The 21938-nt window shown below is 47.9% G+C and overlaps 1 protein-coding gene and 1 pseudogene across 1 annotated transcript in view; both read right to left on the reverse strand.

The window, feature by feature from the left end:
- The window catches only part of LOC144136316 (serine/threonine-protein kinase SIK2-like), a 38495-nt gene continuing 16557 nt past the window's right edge, over positions 1-21938 (reverse strand). Inside the window, exons 8-9 of the mRNA XM_077668562.1 lie at positions 19199-19419; positions 1-5582 (exon numbers count right to left, since the gene is read on the reverse strand). Coding sequence (XP_077524688.1) covers positions 4665-5582; positions 19199-19419 — 1139 coding nt within the window. The 3' untranslated portion in view covers positions 1-4664. The remainder of the gene's footprint in view (positions 5583-19198; positions 19420-21938) is intronic.
- LOC144094555 (uncharacterized) lies at positions 16383-17845 on the reverse strand (annotated as a pseudogene).

The raw sequence follows: 21938 nt of genomic DNA on the forward strand, positions 1-21938 counted from the left end.
GGCCTGTCGAGTGCATTTTATTCAATCCCTGGCGACACGTACGGCACACGTTTCGTGGACAAACAGGTCGGGTCGGCGCCCGGCGACCACGCACAGCAAGATGTGCTTTGTACCCAGAGGCTTCAGCGGCGCTCCGTGGAGACTGCAGCGCCGATTCCACAGGCGCGCACACACAGTGGACAGTTCGGCAGGCACACACACACATCATTTCCACACATGTACGACGGTGGCAGCTTCTATTCGGGTCAGTCACGGCCACCATCAGGGGGTGCAATGAGACTTACGGTGAAGCGTACCGACTGCCCAAGTCGCAGTGCGACCGAAGCTGCCACGACGACACCCTCCTGGGCAAACAGCGGACGAGCACACGCGCACTTGAGACTAACTCTACATTCCTAGTGAAAAGCACACGTGGGAAAAAAGTGTGGGCGACGCACGTCACTCCCTAGGTATACCAAACTCGACTCTACTATGTCTTTGGTGCCACTTTGATATATCAAGTCGACAGCACCGTCGCTAAGAGGCGCTGCTTCATGAAAAAGTACGCGAGGGCCGACTAACGCAGACTGCACATGTTTGAGTTTCATTCGGACTACGACCTCCAGAGTTACACAGAGCTCTGCACGAGGCGCCATGTAAGAAATCAGGGGGTGCTTGGGCTCCACTCCACGATGGCGCAGCACAGGCAAGAAAGCTGTGGCGGTGGGGCAGCTCCATGGGAGGGGCACGACACGCGAGGCCTTTAGAGGCGCGACTACAGAGTCGCAAAACCCACACAGTGCTGCACCACTACACTGCGTTCCCTGTGTTTTGTTCCTGTACCTATTTCACTAAAGAGGAGCAAACAAATGAGAAAGGCAGTCAGCGCCACCACGGAGCAACACGGCCTGCAAGACACAGTGATGTGGCACAGCAATGAGCCGGAGCAACAGCCGGAGCACTCACTCTCATTGCCGCCTGTACAGAAGAAAACCCAATCCACAATAAGGGGTGCAGCTGACAAATTCCCCACAGTGTCAAGGTGACGTTTCTCACGCTTTTACAGTGACAGCTCTTAAGGGCATGTTTTCCAGTTCTGCGTTGGCGTTGGCGTAAGACAAAGAACACATTAGAAGCAACGGAGAGAGGTGTCTTCTGTGCGCAGAGGCACTAACTAATCTCTGCGCCATTGGCACCTCTGCGCACAGTAGGGCGGTGGCCACTCCACGGCGCAGAGAAAAACGTGACCAGCACCATGAAGAGCTGTCGCTGAATTTCACATTAACACAGGCGTGGTAACTGGTGGTCAGTTCTTATGAGACTGTAATCCTATGGAAGTGGCTAACAAATAGTGTCAGGGTTTGACTACAAGGTTGAATTCCAAGATCGTGCTTCATAACACGTACAAGTCTCCTTCACAGTCTTTCACTATGAGGACAAGGCAAACTAGACTGACGCAAGAATGTTGAATGCGCTCACTCAAATTGTCTTGCAGCATTGCAAGGAAGCATGACACACCATTTGGTGCTCCCACTGTACAAGCATAAACAGAGCCAACATGAATCATTCTAAAGGAAGGAATTCATGTGGGCCCACTGCAGAGCGAAAACAGCATACACAACACAGCTGTGCTGCTCACACGTGACTAGCATCTTGAGCATACATTGCCGCCCAAGCTAAACAGATATCAGAAAGCAGGCAGAGTTCCCTTGTGCCTCCTACTCCTTCCTTCATCTAAGAAGGTAAATTTGAGGCTCTGGGCTTATTCCCACAGAGTTTCAAACAACGCTGATCACTCGATATACGACTTCATATCATGACTAGCAGAGAGAGGCAATGATGCACACCTGCCCTACATATGTATACTTTAGCCACTGTCGCGGGCGATTACAGAGGAGGTCTACTAAGGCATGCAAGCAAATGCAAGCAAATGTTAATAGAATGCAGTCTTGAAAAAAAAACTATGTAGTCACTGTTAATGTGCCTTCACGGCAACTCTAATGTTCATCAGTTCATGGTGTCATCATCAAGTTCAATCTGATCACTTGAGTGGCAGATACTCAACTGTATCATTCCCTTTGCAGGTTATGCCTCTAAGTGTGGAAAAAGTACTTTAGTGATTTTTAAATGCAGATGTATATCCAGACAAACGCTGTTTATATTTAAACAAAGACCCCATTTACTAATCAGCTAACAAAACAATAACACGCCTTGACTACCTCACAAAAACAACACAATAGCGCTGTTTAAACACAGCACACTAATACATAGCAACTTCTATTTGCACATGTTCATATTCAAATCTAATTGCCCACCACTGAGTTGTCGAGGCAATCAGCTCGTGTATGGTTCAAACATGATAATATTTGCCAAATGCAGTCCTAGTGAAACAACATCAGTTATCAAACAAAATCAGTGTAAGGCAAGGCATTGCTGCTTGCATGGAGTAGGCGATATAGGTATACAGCATGTTAGTTTGTCAAGACTATTACAAACATATTACACACTACAAGAATTGCCAAGAACCAGACAAAGCAAGCTGTCAAATATCACAACACAACAGTGCACCACACTAGTGGAGTGCAGTGGAATGTTTTCAATGTGCCAATTTTGCTGGACTGCAGCAAGCTTCTTGACACAGCTGTGTCTACTCCTGACCTACATCCTCAAAGCTGAACACCAACACATTTCCTCGATCCAGCCATGCTTTAAAGCACAAAGAATGTGCCACAAACAAAGAACGAAACCACACAAAGGTGCTGACTAGAGCCCCACACAACAGCCTCAAGAGAAGCATCACGGCTTTGTACAGTCCCGGCCATAATAATACAGAGCAAGCTTCGGCGATCAAACTTTTCTCATGCATTACCAAGCGAATATCAAGCACTACTTTATACATATATGAGCACGTGCGGCTCGTGCGCTCGCATATGAATTCAAGAACGAATCGCATCTTCTCCATGAAGCGCGTGAGAAAATATCAAAATCCAAAGCGTGCTCCGTAATATTATGGCCGCACCTGTACATGGTGGTGTTCAAGTTTAACTGCCATTAGAATGAACACCGAACCAGTGCACTGCCACCATTGAAGCAGGGTGTGGTGGAGAACACAATGCTGTGCTTGCTTGGTGTACCTTGGAGCACCTCTGCCAATGTGTTGGATGTTCTGCTCCTACAAGTAAAATCACCCACCATCACAGAGACTAAATAAAAAATGCTTACTACAGAAGAGATAAAACTAACATTACAGTCTCGCTGTCCAGTTTATATGCTTGCAAAGCCAAGCTGCCCACTGCTTTCTTTGGTTAAATGTCTCAAACTGCACACCTCACAGTAATAGAAAACAAAATCCCTTACGCTTAGGAATGTGCACTAAGCATGCAAGGGAAAGCCTCCATATTTTTCTCTGCATGTAAAATGCATGTTCACCAGAAATTCGGTGAACAGAACACCCAGCAGCGTGGTTTTAGAGCTGTTGGCAACAAAAGAAAAATATATTTGGCATAGTCAGTTGCCTAAATCCCTTGTATTCGTGGCCATGAGTAATTTTCAACAAGCTTCTTGGCAAGTGAGGCTACCACTGCATGAGCTATGGAGTCGCTGATAGGTGTTATTAGGGGTGTGCAAGGTACAATTTTGTGTTAGGCAAGAACTGCTTGCCATGTGCAAGAGTTCCAGATATACACCAAGCAAAAGAGTGGACAGTACAGTAATGAGCTTACAACCTTGTCCATAAGTGTCGACAATAACCATCAGATAATACGGTGTTAAGAGCAGCCACCCCAACCCCTACCAGTAGTACGCCGCATATCACAAGGTGGCACTGACAACAGACATAATGCTCACTAGTTGTGCACCCTAGGGACCACCGAAAGCTTAAATGTGATGCATTTTTCAAAGTCAGAAGTAAAAAACACTCTTCCCCAACCCAAAACAGAAGAGTAAAATATGTGTGTGATCACCAATGGTAGCAACACCCACATAGGCTAAAGGACACTTCCGGCCACTGCAACATCTAGACCTGTGCAAACAAATCAGTGGAAAAAAGCAGCTGCTGCAACCACCACCAGATGCTGCCTCAAGGAACAAGTGGAATTTCATCACCCAGACATGGAAGGTAATATGTGCACTGTTGCTTTCAAACCACTGTCAGGCTCCCAGCACTAAACATTTGCATAGTGGACGCAGAGTTACAGGGATAGACAGTGCACATTCAGCAGGCAGTCTGCAATACAGTAGCTAGGACCAGACACAGTGTGCTGGTGCATTAGGGCCTACCTTGGCAGTGGCAAAAGCCAAGGGCAGTTGAGTGGGTAGTCAAGTGATTCAGAAGACTGGAGCAGCTGCAAGAGCGTGTGATACTTTGCAACACATCAGCAACTGAGTCATGCAGGACCGAAGAGATCAATAGTGCAATAGCAGCGGCCCTTTAAGCCACTGCAGAGCAAACCAAGCGCAACAAAATATTTCCAGTGTATTTACACGCTGCAACAGAACATAGCTACAAGGATGGGAAGAAAGCTGCGCCAACGAGTCATGTATAAGACTGGACCTGGATGGGTCCACGCAAAGCCTACAATGGAGTGAACTGAGGTGAAACTGAGTGTCATATTGAACAAATACCGACAGTTTCTCGTTGGCTCCTCCTGATGGGGCTAAAAAACACGCACGCACACGTGCACTGTTCAAAGTGTGTCCATTTGCTCCAAGCTGGGGTCCCAGGATGCATGGTGACCCGCTGTGTCGCCAGTGGCGTACAGGTGACTAGATGGGTTGGCGGCCCGGCCGCTTGCCTCCCATGCGCGGCCCGCCCACGGGCAGGGCACATCGCCAAGCGAGCCGCCGCCACAGGCTGCCAGCGGGGGGCGCGGGGGACGCCAGGGCCGCGCCCAGCGGGGCCGCCGCTGTAGAGGCTTGCTCTGGCTCCACAGCGTCAGCGGAAGCACCTCGGGTGGCGGCAACCGCCGGTCACTGCCAAACAGCTCGTCGCGAGGCCCGCTTCCCATGAGAGTCGCGGTGGTGGCTACGGGTCCTGCTGGAGACGTCACGAGGCCGTCCGAGGCGCGACGACCCTCCCGGAAGTCTCCGGCCGACCGATGTGGTCCCTCGGCTCCGCCACGACACGGCTCAAGGCAGGATGCAGCAGGCGGCGGCACCGGCGACGGAGCAGGGGGCGTGTCAGACAAGCTCAGCATCTGAGTGAGGCTGCACAGCGGTGGACTATCCCGGTGCTCAGGCCGCGGCGGGGTGCCCGGCGGGTCCAAGTCCTCCTCGACGCCCTCATCGATGGAGCCCGTGGCCGGTGGCGTGGCAGCATGGTGTGGCCAGCCCTTGAGCAACGCAGCGGCCGGCACGCGGCACGTGGCCAGGTTACCGTCGGTGGTCTGGCAAAAGGTGTGACCGCGCACGCTGTCGATGGTCGGGTGCGCCGCCAACGCCGCCTGCAGGTGCAGCACGGCTGCCGGCTCATGGCGCAATGTCTGCTCGGCCACGGTGCTGGGCCGACGGCTCGACTCTCCCGCAGCGCCGGCCAGCCGCCTGGCGCGCTCCAGCAGCAGGAAGTAGATGGCCGAGTGGTGGTCGAAGCGCTCCTGCACCAAGGACTGCGCGCACACACACGTGAATACACATTGTACTCATGCTGCAATGTGTCACAAGTCCACCAAGCAGGAATTGACTTTCCAGCATGAAGTGTAGATGAAAGAAAGTGCCATGCCAAGGTGAGCTTATCTCTTAATATCTATGCTGTCTAACTGTCTTCAAATTTTACAGCTCCACCTGCAAAAGGGGTGTTAACCCATTACAAGACCCTGCACGTTTGCACAGGTGCACACCTGAGGTAGAAGGACCAGCACTCGTCAATCCTAGCTCAAGCAATCCCTTGGTCTGGTGCCACAAAAGAAGTCACGTAGAACACCTCTATAGTAAACTAGCTTGGACCAACAAAAATCTTTACTATATACACGATTGTAAGTCGACCTATTTTTTTTAATTTGAAAATCTGAAGTGTGGGGGGTCGACTTACAATCGCAACGAAAACATCGCACTATAAATAAGGTGAGACAAACGAGATATCAAACATCCTACAGCATAGTTGCATTTTTGCTACGTGGCTCCATCGCATCGCTCTTGTTGCTGGCCTTGAGCAGCTGCTATGTAAACGCGCAGAACTGGCATCCCCTCCCCGCGCGCGCAGGCGGCGCCCGATGGCGGCTATCGATAAACAGCAAACTGGCACCCTACACGTGGCTGCTGACTGTGGTTGCTAATAAGCGGCGGCGGCCCGATAGCGCAATCGTGTTCTAAGGAAGCTCAAGCGTCCAACAAGTTTTCTTTTTACTTTCAAATGCGCGCTCGGCGCTCAAGGGAGCGTTGATTGTTGATGGAAGGGCTGCTGTTCCAATCGAGGCGGCACCCCCACTCGGAATGGCAGCGGTGCCGGGGAGTGTCGGTAGCCAACGGAAGAGCAAACGCCATTCACGCGTAGTTTCTCTTTGGCTCTGACGCATCTGACTACTGCCGGCCGCGTTTCACAAGTTTTTAATGTAGTGCTTAGTCAGTCATCATTTGTGCTCCAGGTCCGGCAAGTGAACGGTGCTCGTTCACAGCTACATTCAAGATGGCTGCCATTTTTTAAGCCGAAGAAACGAACAGCCACGCGCCGGGCCGCAAGTTCAACGTTCGCAATGGGTGATACAGGTGTGGCAGCTGCAGCGAGGAAAATTTTCAGCTGTTCCACGAGATGTCGTGACGTGCGACGTGCGGGATTTCGCTGGACGACGACGTTAGAACGATGTACTGTGGGACCACATCAGTGATCACGATGGCAGCGCTAGTGAGGGCGATGGAGCAATTGTGGATGAGTAGTCCAATGACTAATACATTTTCTTTTTTGGAATGTGCCAACGGGCAAGCCCGCGCGCGGTAACCGATAGCGGGTGGCGATAAACGGCGACTATCGCGTTAACAATGCTATCGCGTTAACTATTCAAGGCAAAGCTTAAACAACCTCAGAAGTTTTTTATTTTTCGGAAATGTGATTTGGGGGGTTCGACTTACATTCGAGTCAACTTACAATCGTGTAAATACACTAGGCAACTCCGGGATATCTGCTGCGTTCGACCGGGTCTTTCACTTTAACAAGTTTTTCCTTTAGTTTGCTTGATGGCACGTGGGCGATATGGACATTGTAGTCCTTAATACCCTGGCCAGGGCCTCGCTGATATATCAGGGTCTTTATTACAGTTGAATCCCGGCACAACGAATGCCGCTTCAACGAAATTTTCGCCACAACGAAGTATTTTTCATTCCCCGCGAAATCCCCATAGGAGTTAATGTATTAAAATTCCCTCGAAAACGAATTACTTTGTGAGCACGCATTCGCTTCTACGAATTTTTCGCGAGCCTTCACAGGTCAGTGGCCTGCCTTTCTTCAAAAGTTGGGTGCTCTACGAGATTATTCCCTGCTAAAGGAGTGGCTTGGAGCAGCTAAATAATGCACGGAATGCATGTTTATTACATTTTCATGTATTCTTTATTAAGAAAATTTGGTTGGGAGTCGTTTATTCGTCATAGGGAAGCAGCGAGGGGACTTATTGGCGCTGTGCTAAGGTGGCTAGCTCTAGCCACCTTAGCTGTGCGAAGGCCGCCGGCCGTACGAGGGCCAAAGACGAATCCAAATCCAGTCGCCAGCCTCCCCTCTCCGCTTTTTATCTATCTATCTATCTATCTATCTATCAATCAATCAATCAATCAATCAATCAATCAATCAATCAATCAATCAATCAATATTTTATTTCTTCCTCAGAAAAAGATTAGCGGAGGACGAGGAGGGCTCGAAGAAAAAGCGGAAGTTTCCACTTGACGAGCTTCGAGCCCCCTATTTACAAGGCATATACAGTGGAAGATTTAGAAACATTCATCTTTATACATTAGAAAGTGTAACAGTCAGTACGTATAATATGCACTTCAAAATAATATACACTCATTCTCGAGCCACAAATAAAAAGTCAATATATACAAGGCAGCCATGGTAGCACAGCAATTTTACAATTGGAAGAGAATTTCTAAATACATGAAACAATTTCATACACGCTCACTCTCGCGTTACAAAGAAGGGCTTAAGTATATTGTTGTTAATGGTGCTTATGTTTATTCCTTGACAATGAAGGTGGTTTAGTAGGGTCGGTAGGGCATGACGGAGCATTTGTTCAGAAAGTTTGTTCCGCAGCCCTTGCCACCATTTTCTCGTGTGTCGGTGTGTGTTGATCATCGATCTCTCGCTGCAGTCTGATCTCGTCGATCGCCTCTCCCATGTCGCCGCCAACGAAGAAGCGAAAGTTTATTTCACTAGAAGAAAAGGATAGAATTATCGCCGAAGCGGGAAGAATGCAATTATTGCTGCAGATTTTGGCATCGCGCCGAGTTCGCTATCGACAATTTTGAAGAATAAGGGCAGCATTAGGAAGGCACTTTCATCAGGCACTTCAGTGCAGCAGAAGAAAGTGACGCAACCGACGTATGAAGAGCTCGACAAGGCTGTCTATGCTTGGTTCGTCGATACGCGAGCAACAAACATGCCCCTGAGCGGTAAAATTGTACAGCAGAAGGCCCTAAATTATGCTTGTTTGCTAGGGCTGAACGACTTTAAGGCAAGCATAGGATGGCTGAATCGCTTTAAAGAAAGGCATAACGTCATCGGCAAGGTTTTGTGCGGTGAATCGGCATCTGCGGACGTTGATGGCGCATCAGCATGGGCGGCGGACAACATGACCGACATAATGAGCAGTTACGCTCCGTCTGATATGTATAACGCAGACGAGACGGGCCTCTTCTATGAGATGCTGCCAGCGAAGACACTTGATTTTAAAGGGCAGCGTTGCCAGGGAGGCAAACATAGCAAGAAATGAGTGACTGTGCTGCTGTGCACAAATGTGGATGAGTCTGACAAACGCCCCCCGTTAGTTATTGGCAAAAGTGCAAAACCGCGCTGCTTCAAGGGGAACAGGAGCCTACCTGTCAAGTACGTGGCAAACAACCGGTCGTGGATGACCCGTGCCATTTTTGCTGACTGGGTGGTGTCACTTGACCGCAGCATGACCAGACAAAATCGAAAGGTTTGTTTGCTCCTGGACAATTGTTCAGCGCACCGCATTGACGACGTCAAGCTGTCAAGTGTGGAGCTGAAGTTCTTCCCGCCGAACTGTACCTCAGTCATTCAACCCCTGGACCAAGGCATCATCCGGAGCATGAACTCTTCCTACCGGGAGAGGTTGATCCAGCGGCTTCTGCTGAACACCGACACTGGTAGGGAGACGAAAGTCGATCTTGTCATGGCTTTAGAAATGATGTCTGCGGCATGGAGAGCAACACGGTACAGCGTGATCCGCAACTGCTTCAAGCACGCCGGGTTTGTCAACAGCAAGGCGACCAGCACGACTGCAGCCACGGAAAGTGTACCATTACCATCGTCATCGACTCCGGGGATTGACGTTACCTGGAAATCGCTCCAGGAAGCTGGAAACGTCCCTGCTGACATAGCGCTGGATGATTTCCTCGGCACTGACGCGGACGTGATTGTCCACGAGGAACGAAGCGATAAAGACATCATCAAATGTGTTCGTGAGCCGGAAGAGCCATTCGATCATGAAGACGACTCTGCTCAAGATTTACCTGCCCTGGCAGCCTCATCGCAGGTACTGGATGCCTTCGACGTTATTAGAAAATTCCTTGGCACACACGATGGCGACGTTGCGATGTCGCTGTTAACAGAGTGCGAGAGTGGCGTGACGCCGCTGCTGGCAGTGAAACGTAAGCAGGCTAAGCTCACAGATTTCTGGCAATAACACTATGTTTTGCTGAAGTTAATGCCTTGCATTTTTGGTTAATTTCTCGACAGTGAAATTTCGCGACAAAATTTCTCGCACGTCCCGTCGATTTCGTTGTAACGGGATTCAACTGTATATCAGTTGCTGGTGATGGTGTGGCTCTGACTATGCTCTCTGGCTGCTTACTAAGCACGAAGTGTTCATGTGCCTTAGAATCACTTAGAAATACCTTACATCCTGCCCTTATTGTCCCTCAATGCGATAATTATTTATTTTCAGTTATCACATGTTACCACATTTCGATTTGGTTTACGTCTCATAGAAGTACTACATTTGCACGAATACAAGGTGGCTACGAATATAACGTCAGTTTGATTCCATGTGAAAACCAAAGCTTTGCATGATCAAGGCATTGTCTTCCGTGGCCTCAGTGTCCTTTAAGAGGTAGTAGTCAAGCAATGTGCGTGACACAGTGAAGCACAGCCAAACCACCTATGCAGTGCCACCACGCCTCCGCTTCTTGCCGCCGCTTCCCAGTGCTTCGTGCTACCATGCTACGAACGCACGCCCTTTTCTTCCCTTTGCACTTTTACTGGCTTTCGTTTCTTAGCAACCCGCGCCGCCCTCTTTCTACGTTCATAGCCATTTTTACCTTTTCTGTGCGGGCCACACGCTTTGCCTCGCGGCCTCAAGGCCTTCGAAAAGTTGGCTGCATTGTATTGTATTGTATTGTATTGGGATTTTATGGCGCATAAGCTACTCAGGCTATCATGCGCCAAACACATGGTATTATTTATTTCAAGAATTGGGTGTCCTCAGTGAAAGTCCTTGTCCGGACAAGGACACCGAAGAGCCCAACTAATCAAATGTAGACCTCAGCCTTCTTCTCAGGCCTGAGAAAATGGATGAGGTGTATCATAAAATGCGTCAAAGCATAGGGTAAGAATTTTTAGAAATAATAGTTCTGTGATATTATATTTTGTTTAAAATCGCTGCGTCTTTCAGAAAACTAAAAACAGATGAAGTTCTTACAAGTGGATATCTCCTAAAAGCAAATTGGGGTGGAAGGGAATGCGTTCATTGTAAAATACGGTAAAATATTTTTTCCTTAGCCGTTGTGTGTGCACGAGAATAGGATGTGATTTACTGTGAGCTCATCTCCACATTTCTCACATAAAGGTCTGTCTTGTTTCTGTGTTAGGTGTGTGTGTCCGATACGGAGACTGCATAAAATAACTTCGATGAAACGTTTTTGGTGTGAGCATGGCTTCCATTCTTCTATTAAGGGGTTTACTAAGTGTAGCTTATTATTTCTTTCAGTGGTCCACTGGGACTGCCATTTATACCTGATTTTACACTGTACCAGCTTGATGCCATCTTTGTATGGAATGTTCACGTTCTTCATTACTTTGTTCCGAGCTTTCGCAGCACATGCATCCGCCTTCTCATTGCCTGTGATTCCGATGTGGCTTGGCACCCAGCAAAATTTTATGTCTTGTCCCTGTGTTGTAGCTCTTCTTATGTTATGAATGATGTCACCGATTAGTGGTGTAACCGTATTTCTATGGTGAAGTGAGGTGAGTACGCTCAGTGAATCAGTGTAAATGATGCTATTCACAATGTTCTCATTTATGACTATTTCTACAGCCACAGACTGCGTAACACTCTGCCGTGAAAATGGATGCGTACTCAGGCAGCCGTACTGTTTTTTCCCAAATATTTTGAACCACAGCACTTCCGACGTAGTGCGGAGATTTTGATCCATCAGTATAAAATGCTGTATATTCTCTGTATTTTTCGTTTAGGGTTAAGTATTCTTGTAATATATGCCCACGTGGTGTTTGTTTTTTATGAAACTGTGTTAATGTGAAGTCGCACATAGAGGGCAGGCAGTACAAAGGCGGGAGTGGGTCAGGTTTGCGGGCTATGTTAGGCAATGTGTCCATTACTTCTATTTCTTGGCATTTCTCTTCAAAGTGCAGAAGAAGTGGTCTGATTGCCAGAGGTTTGTTGGTAAACAGTGTTCGAGATGGGCACTTTGTAACTATTTGGTAGCATATGTGTTTTGGCATGGAACGAATTTTAAGAATGTATGAGCATGTGAGCATAGTTCTTCTGTCTGTGAGTGATGGTTCGTTAGTTTCAACATAAAGACTATTTATGGGCGACGTTCTCTAAGCACCAGTTGAAAGACGTAAACCTAAGTTTTGCACTGGGTCGAGTCGTTTCAAGTACGATGGCCTTGCTGAGCCATACACTATGCAACCATAGTCTAAAATGGAACGTACTACAGAGCAATAAATCTGTAGAAGGCATACCCGATCACAACCCCAGTGTTTACGTGAAAGGACTTTCAGTATGTTCAAAGAATGCATGGCTTTCTTTTTCAAAGTGTTTATGTGGGGCAGGAAAGTAAGTTTTTTATCAAAAGTTATGCCTAGGAATTTGTGTTCATTCTTAAAAGGTAACTGGGTTTTGTTTATGTGTAGAGTGGGATCTGTCTGTTCGCCCCGTTTGAGTGAAAAAAGTAAAGCCACTGTTTCCTGTGTAGAGAACTGGAAACCGTTCTTGTCTGCCCATGTTGCCAGTTTATTTATTGTAAGCTGTATTTGTCTTTCGCATGTAGATGCAAAGAGCAGAGGCGAAAAGAGCAGAGGCGCGAGGTAACGGTCCCAAGCTTTGGGCTGTTCTTGAGACAACTTGCGGAGCATGCTCTTTAACGTCCCGTTGAATTGCTTCACCAGGCCATTACACATAGGGTGGTATGGTGTGGAAGACAGATGCCTGATTGCAAGCATTCCATTAACTTCCCTCATTAACGAAGACGAAAAGCTCGATGCTCGATCACAGAGGACCTCCCTTGGAAAACCAATCCGTGAGAATATTTCCAGAAGACCCTCTGCCATCGTGGCCGAGTCGATCGCAGGTAGAGGTATCGCGTCGGGATATCGTGTTGCAAAGTCCACCAACGTAAGTATATAGCGGTTTCCCTTGGATGAAGTGGGGTGCAACGGTCCAATCAGGTCTACAGCCACTCGCTCAAATGGTGTATCGATGAGCGGTAGACAACCCAGGGGGGCTCTCCCTACCTTCCCTTTGGGTAGTGTCCGCTGGCATGCGTCACAAGACCTTACGAACCTCTTGATATCCGCCTGCACTCCTGGCCAATAAAACTCACCGAGCACCCTTTCAGTGGTCTTGCGGATGCCCTGATGGCCGGAGAGAGCATATTCATGCGCAAGTGCTAGGACATGATTACGCAAATTTTGTGGTACCACAGCCTGCTGTATTGTTTTTCCTGGACAACACTGGAACGAACGGAATAAAATTCCGCCCTCGGAATGAAACGTATAGGCGGTGTTGTTCCTGCTTGGATAAGCCTTGCCAATTTTGCTCCGACGCACATCCAGTGTGGTGTCCTCCTCTTGTTTCTTTCGGAAGGTGGGACTGGACACCTCCCACGCATTGAGGGATTCATCCCTGTGCGCCGGAGAAACCTTCGCCGTTCCCAGCATGGCAGAGTCTTCAGTCTCTCCCGTCCCCTCAGGGACAGTCAGATGTCTTGGCGGCCCCGTCCCGTTGATGGAAAATGGCTCCTTAGCGCCTGGCACGTTCCGAATGATGACGTCGTACAGTGGTGTCTCCAAGCACCGAGCGATGGATTTGCCCGTGAAATATGGCGACGAGATGAGGACCTCCGCCTCTGGGACCTTCAAACTACTGCCATCCGCCAGGAGTAGAGTAGCTCTATCTCCCGTAAGAGCTGCTTCGGGAACCAGGTCCCTCCGCACCACGATACTGTTAGTGCCGGCATCACGCAAAACAGAAACCGGCTGACCAAACAGCTCGCCTGCCTGCACAGACATGCTGACACTGAATCCAGCTGGCCGGTAACCCACATTCACACTGGCGACATCAGGCCAAACTTCAACCAAGGGCCTGGAAAGATGCATACAACAGGCTGACACCTCGCGGTCTCCTGGGTTCTTGCGCCGGCAAGACTGTGCATCGTGCCCTTGCTTGCGGCAGAACATGCAGTACGGTTGTTTCGGCCGCGTCCTGCAGTCCGAAGCTATGTGTCCCGCCTTATTGCACAGAAAGCATCGCACCTGTGTCTTGGATCCCGGAGTACTGTCCCTCGACGTCCGGCTTTTGGGTTCCACCTTCTCCTTGAAAATGAGCAAATTAGTTTGCCGCTGAGCCTCCATAAAATTATCCGCAGCTACTGTGATCGCGTCGACTGTCTTACAGTCCCGTTCACGAATGAATATCGCAAGCCTCGCGTGGCAGTTGTTCAGAAATTCTTCGGTGACAATCATGTCACGAACCTCCTCGAATGTTTTGCCATGACCACTCATTTCCACCCAACGATAAAAAAAACTAAACAGTCTCGTAGCGTACTGCCTACCGGTCTCGCCATCGTGGGGCTTACTATGGCGAAATTTTTCGCGGTACCCCTCCGCGGTGAAGCGGAACCGTTGCAGGAGTGCTAGCTTAGCTTTGGTGTAATCTGGAGAGTCTTCTGGCGATAACCTTCCGAACACCCGAAGAGCTTCTCCCCCCAAGCATAGGCTTAACGCCGTGTCCCACTTGTCTCTTGGCCAACCTTGACCAGTGGCCACGTGCTCAAATCGCTTGAGGTACGCATCAAGATCATCGCGCCCTTCATTGAAAACGGGAATGAGCCCATGAGGGTTCATGGCCCCAAACGATACAGCCCTGGGAACGCTTGGTTCAGCATCTGCAAGTCGCTCACCGCCCTCCATAAGCCTCAATCGTAACTCAGAAACCTGAGCCTCTAATGCCATACGCTCCTTTGTGGCTTCACGCTCAGCCGCTCTTTCTTCGCGCACCTTACGTAGCTGGTGGAATGAACCACGTGAAATGAACGGTTGGATAAGAAGTCTTTTAAGCAATTGAACATTCTGCCTTGGATTCCAAGCTCGGCAAGATCTTGAAGAATCCCGAACCTCCAGGTCGTGTCATATGCCTTTTCTAAGTCAAAAAAGACTGCAAGACAGTGTTGTTTGTGTATAAAAGCTTCTCTGACGGTATTTTCTAGACGAACTAAGTGATCTGTAGTGGAGCATCCCTTTTTAAAACCACACTGATTGATATCAAAAAGGCCACAAGATTGAAGGACAAAAGTTAATCTGATGTTCAGGACACTTTCAAACGATTTGGCAAAGCAACTGGTAAGAGCTATGGGTCTATAACTGCTGGGGGAGGTTGGTTCTTTCCCGGGCTTAAGAAATGGTACAATATAAGCTTTTTTCCAGGCTGCGGGTAGTTTGCCTGATAACCAAATTTTGTTAAAGAATCTTAGAAGTGCCTCTACGGCAGACTGGGAAAGATGGGCCAGCATTTCATAGTGTATTTGGTCGGGTCCTGGGGCTGTTTTTTTGCCGGAAGAGAGTACTCTATTGATTTCCTGGAGGGTAATTAAAGTATTGTATTGTTCATTAGCACCTCCACTCATTGGGAGTCTTCGTTTTTCGGCCATGTTTTTGTATTTTAGAAATGACTGGGTGTAATGTGACGAGCTATAAACTGCAGCGAAGTGCTCACCTAGTATATCTGCCTGTTCCCTTATAATTGTTTGTTTACCAGGTGGTGTCAAAAGTGGCATTGTGTATGGTGAGAATTTGCCATTTAATTTTTTTACCTGTTCCCATATTTTTTTTAATGTGATTTGACTGTTTATGGATGACACATAGCTCTGCCATGACGCTTTCTCAGCACTACGACGGACATACCGAGCTTTAGCTCTTGCCTTTTCAAAATTTACTAGGTTTTCGTGTGTGGGGTACCGGCGAAAAATACCCCAAGCTCTATTTTGTCGTTTTTTTGCATCTTTACAATCTTGTGTCCACCAAACTTTTTGATTTGGCCGTACCATTCCTGAAGACATTGGAATAGCCAAGTGTGCGGCAGCTAAGATACAATCAGTGAATTTCTCATTTATTTCATCGATGTCAATACTTTTTAAATCTATTTTTTCTAACCTGGCTTCTGATCTAAAAAGTTCCCAGTCAGCTAAAGAGAGCATCCAGCGTCGCGGTTTTGTCGGGGTTATTTCAGGTGCAGATGTAGACTGATTATTACGGGAAGGTGGTCACTGCCATATAGGTTGTCTATGACATCCGATTTAAAATCGTTAAAAACAGATGGCGAACTAAAAGAGAGATCTAAACAGCTCATTTTCCCTGAAGCTGGAGAGCAGTAAGTGGTTTTACCGGAGTTCAACAGACAAATATTATTGCTCAGAATAAAATCCTCTATAATTTGTCCTCTGGCATCCGTTTTTTCACTCCCCCAAAACAAGGAATGTGCGTTAAAATCACCGACTACCGGATACGGCTCTGGTAGCTGCTCTAAATGATTTTCTAACTCATGTATTGTTACTATGAGATGGGGGTCAAGGTAAATACAACACAATGTTAGTGTTTTGTGTGTGAGCAGAGCAGCTGCAACAGCTTCAATTTTAGTCTTTAGTTTAAACTCACGAGCCGGGACATCATTTCTCACTACGACTGCAACGCCACCTGAGAGCCGGCTTGTGTTCTCTATGTTTCTTGAGTACATTTGTGTTTTTGGGGCCTAAGTTTGTTTCTTGGATACATAAGGCCACGGGTGCGAATGTGGCTAAGATGTCTTTTATATCATTCAAGTTATTAAATAATCCCCTACAGTTCCAGTGTATTAGGAATGTCATTTTGATTTTTTGGGGGATGTATTTGAATAATTAGGTCCCTATTTCTTTGGGGCCAGTTATTACGATTTTTGGTTTTTTTCTATCAAGAGAGCGCCGCTGCCGCCGCAGCGGAGGTGAGCTCGGTGTTACGTCCATCACCTCGCTAGAGGTTCTGGCACGCCGCGAAGAGCCCACGGGTGTACTGTTTGTAGGCCTCTCCCGACTGGGAGAAGCCTTGCGGGCGGCTGACCCGGAGGCCGCCGGGCCCTTTTTAGAGGTTGGCAGGGCAGCCTTCGCTGTGTCTGCCTGGGGCGCGGATGGCCCTGCCTTCGGCTCACTGTGTGTGGCCTGGGCAGATGCCGAAGCCTGGTGTGGTGCCCCGCCCCGTCACATCACATCAGCGAAATTTGTTTTTGCCGTGAACAAGAAAGTTCCCTGAGTTTGTTTAATTCTTTTCCGCGCCTCCTGGAATGAAATGTTTTCTTTGGTTTTGATAGTAATAATTTCCTTTTCTTCCTTCCAGGATGGGCAAGACCTAGAATATGCGGGGTGGTCCCCTTCACAGTTAGCACACTTTGATGCTGCATTGCAGACATCAGATTCGTGCTCATTAGATGCACATTTGGCACAGGTTTGGCGGCCACGACAACTCTGCGATCCATGGCCAAACCTTTGGCACTTGAAACACCGGCGAGGATTTGGGATGTATGGTCTGACTGCTATTTTCATGTAACCTACTTCAATGGTATCAGACAGTTGGCTGGAGGCAAAAGTCAGAACTAAGTACTTTGTTGGATTTCCTTGTCTTCTTTCCTGATTTTTATGCGCTGTACTGCAGTGACATTCTGGTCCTTGAGACCGTCTAGCATTTCTGCCTCTGTCAGGGTAAGGAAGTCTTGTTCTGAAATCACCCCTCTGTCAGTGTTGAGGGATCTATGTGCACTGATAGAAACAGGTATTTCTCAAAAGGTTGCTATGTTTGAGAGCTTAGAATGCTCTGCTTTGTCTCTGATCTGAAGGAGTAGATTGCCACTGGCCAGCTTCGTCACCTTATACCCAGGGCCTGATGATTCCGTGAGAGTCTTTGAAACTAGAAAAGGGGAGAGGATTCTGGCTTGTTTTTCAGGTACCTCACTGTGTACAACGTGGTATCTGGGGAAGATTTCTTTTTTTTTGCAAAAACTGCGTAGTGACTTCGGTCCACCCTCGTTTATAAGGGCGATCATTTGCTAAGAGAAGGTTAGCCATATAGTGTGTGTGTTTTTCGGCTACGGTGCCAGCCACCCACCATGGAGCCCAACTTGGGGACGGGACAGGAACTTGCAAGCAAGTTCTGCCCACGCCAGCTGTACAACCCAACTATAACCCAATATGACGCAACTCAGGGTAGTTTGTCACACAAGGTTAACCCTCACCGCCAGGAAGAAGGAAAAAGTAATTAAGAGAGGAGGAGACAGGAGAGTTATGAGAAAGAAGATAGGAAAGTAAAAGATGGAGAGGAGGACAGGAAAAGGCAACTGCTGATTTCCCCCGGTCGGGTCAGGCCAGAGGTGCCGTGTACAGGAAGCTGGGGCCAAAGTGGTGTGTTGCCTCTGCCAAGGGACCTTAAAGGTCCAAACGCTCGGCATCGGCTCAACCACCAGGATCCCCTTTTCCCCGGACACGGCAATGCCACGCACGGCGAGGCGCGGGTGCTCGGGTCCGTGGTGATGCACCGTTCACCATCATCCCCCTGCGGGGATGTCCCTGCGGATGCTCGGGAACCTGTGGTGTCGCCACTCACCAACGCCTGCAAGCTGCAGACGCCCCCCCTAAAGGGAGAGAAGTTGGCTGCGGCTTTCAAGCTTGGTGGTGAAGCCACCTCGAAGAGCGCCGTTTTATTGTATTCAGTATCTATATGCCCCATGATCCAAGGCTTCAGGCATGCCGCGATGTCATCATTCCGCAGGAGGTACATCGCCACGGCCAGACGCTCTTTTCTAATAGCAGTTTTTTCGAAAAAGTCTTTACTATAACCAAAAAAATATGTACAGTCATCTATGGAAGGCAAAATGGGACCGCATCTTCACTTTACTATATCCGAGCTTTTACTGTAACTGAGTTTACTACCGCGGGGTTCTACTGTAATAGCCACAATTCTGTAGTGGCTTGTCCGTCAAACGCACAGAAGCCCACGAGCATACTATCACGCAGTTGCTAGATGGTATGCCAGAGAAGATGGGTGGCCCAAAGTGAGCTTCTTCTGGGACTTTCAACTACAAGTGCTGATGGCTCCTAGTGCTAGTGGTGAGACAAGCTCACCTTGGCATGGTGCTTTGTGGTATCTGCACTTCATGCTGGAAACTCAGTTCCTGCCTGGCGTACCTTGCGCTAGTTAGTGCGACCCAGCGAAGAGATGCCATGTGGGAGAGACAGGACACAGTGAAATACATAGATACCGTGTCTCTCACTGTGTCCTGATTATGCCATGCTGCATGCCTTTGCTAGTGCTGAAACTTACAGCACCTCCACTGGTCATCTGGCAATTCTTTTCTTTCTTGCAATGGGTTTGCAACAAGAAACATGATATGCCCATCTATGAACATGTTAACAAAGACGGACTTCAATGCTGAGAAAGATAACACAACAGCATAAGCTGCAACTAAGTAAAGTGTGCTAGCTCTTCTCTGTACACTCAGTGAACATGACAGAGGCTTACCTGTTGTGTGCGGGCTGGGTCGATGCCGAGGCTCTGCATGAGGCGTAGGACACCATCGTCGAGAATCCCTCGACGTGCAGCCTCCCGGTCGGAAGGCGCAGCTGCTGTCATGGGAGCATGCATGCCCGCTGGCTGCAGCCAACGGTGCCGCTTGACCTGATCTACAGTCAGCCGCCGGCTTGGTTCCAGTACCAACATCTTGCGGATCAGGTGCTCACACTCTGCATGAGGCCACCCCAAATTGAGCTAGTCTCATGACAAGCAAAAACATCCCTGAACAAGGGTACCGTGAATACATGTTTAATTCCTTCATATCAGTGTTCAGTATGTTTTAGTACAAAGTAAGATATGATTAGCACATTCCATTAATGATGTTAAAATGCTGCATGTTTTAGCATTTTTGCTAGAGGCCAAGAAATTTCACATCGACCTACTATTACATGGCCTATAAAGGTGAAACCAATTTATACAAAACCACATTTCTGGCACAACTGAACCTACACATCAGTGCCAGCGCCAGTAAACAATTATATTCACCTGCAGTGCACACTTTTGGCACCACACAAAGATTTGCACTGTTACCTGAGAAAACCTGTGGAAGTAAACTTCCTTGCACATCAGGTGACATTTGCTACGTATTGTTGTATATTCTGCAGTAAAAGTAGCAAACTGCATTCCCATTGTGGCTTTCACTGCAAATGCTGTAAAAAGGGAAAACTGCCTTGTTTTCTCTAGCCGCTTCTATCACCACAACACTGAAATCAACATCACGACCTCCCAACATATTTAAACTTATCAGTTCCACACAAGTTGCACTAAAGCCAATCTAGAGATAGTGGTCTCATCATCACTGAAGAAAGCACTCTCTATTTTTAGTAACACCCACATATCGACTGAAAGGTATGCAGTTTTAAGTGCATACCTTCTGTGTTATAGTGTTAGCCATTAGTGTAACGTCTCGGAACAGCACAACATACGACCCCACACCTTCAAATCCACATGTTCAGACAAACTGCACATACGTGAAAATAAGAAAGAAATAGAGCTCCTCACACAGGAATGCACTCGCTTTCTCTCTTCACTGCTACTCCACTATCAATCATACTTTGTCACAGCCACATGCATAACCATGTGATTGCTTTCTGATAAGAAAAATGCTCTCTCGCCTCTTCCTCTTCACCACCAGCCTTGGCCGTGTTTGGTGCTTGTTGGCAAGGTGTGCTGCTCGCTCATGTTCTGACACAATTACTGCTTGAAGTATTATGCACAACCACCAACTCACACAAGCAGCCACACATTTAGCGCACTTAAGTATGTGCAAATAGTGGTTTTTTGGTTCGAAACAAATAGTAATTTTCTTCAAATAATTTCGAAGCGAATATTTAAAACATACTATGCGTGTAGTTTCGGTTCAGCATACCATCTCTGGGACGGCACCGTGGTGCACGCGCAACCAATGCCCTGACTCCATGCCACCTGCCTGTGCTCCCACACATATGCCAGAGCCGGCCTGCGCGTGCTTGCAGCAACAGACATGAGCAGGCGGAAGAGTGGCGCCCAGATCTGTACCTTCCAGGTGTCTGCATTAAATGCATTAAATGTAGGCCTGTGCGAATGTTCGGCAGAATAGTGAAGTATTCGATATTGGATTCGATCCAAATGTCTGGTATTCGAAATTCTTTACTTTACTACTTTACTTTACTATGCGACCGGACATTCGCACATGCCTACATTTAATGCATTTTTGACGCATATTTTTTTCACAAAAAATCCACCCTCCACGAAACTGCTTGTATTTCTTATACTCTCCATTAATTCGTGAAATCCACTGTGCTAGCAGTATTTTAGATGCCATGACAATGCCTCTGGTACTATCCAATTTGGGTCTGCATTTTTTTTTGTCCTTGAAATGGCACTACAGTGACCATAGCCTTTTATGCCTGTTGTCAACACCTGTTCCAAACAGTTTCCTTTATGCAGTGCTGTGAACTCTGACACCACGGTGGAGATTTACACATGTCAAGCAAAACACGCAAGCATTCCATAACATTTTTGGCACCACTGAAACCACTGCTTGGTATTTCATGCACCAAGCCACTATAGGTGCTTTAAAGGGCTTTTGATCATCCCTGACCCTCTGGTAAAAATGCTTTATACCCCGGTGGTAGAGAGGCATCTTCCCTGAAACGCAAGACCCCAAAATTTTCTAAGCACTCATTATTGTGGAGTTAAAGCCATCGCAGCCAAGCAACTGCATCACCCTAGTCTTCTCTTTGAGGTTTTTCGCTCTCCTGTCTGGTCGACTAGCTTCTGCAAGCGAAATTTCCGCTCCTCCTCTTACCACATTTAATGGGAGGCAGAGAATACATCAGGTAGGTGCCTACGGCATAGCCCTCTCTGGCCAAGTATTTTTTCTCGCTTTTTGCTACACGCAGTAGTTCCTGCAGCACTGTAAGCGACATACTCTATTTTATAATTAGCATCTATACAATGCAGAGAAGCCGACACCGCTTGGTGCTCGACTGCTGCCGTCAACCTCTTCGCTCACATAGTCCTCACGCTTGGTGGGCTTTTAAGGCGTAAGCCTTACTTGCCCCACTGAGTGAAAACCCATGCACGTGCTTGCGTGTGTGCATGATAACACTCTATGGTACCCATAAAAGATGGTGTTCTCATGCAACGTGGCAGGTAGCGGTTAAATTAATGATTGCTTGCTCGAAGTTGCCTAGGGACAACCTAG

Source organism: Amblyomma americanum, chromosome 6 (assembly GCF_052857255.1).
Source record: "Amblyomma americanum isolate KBUSLIRL-KWMA chromosome 6, ASM5285725v1, whole genome shotgun sequence".
NCBI classification, from domain to species: Eukaryota; Metazoa; Arthropoda; class Arachnida; order Ixodida; family Ixodidae; genus Amblyomma; species Amblyomma americanum.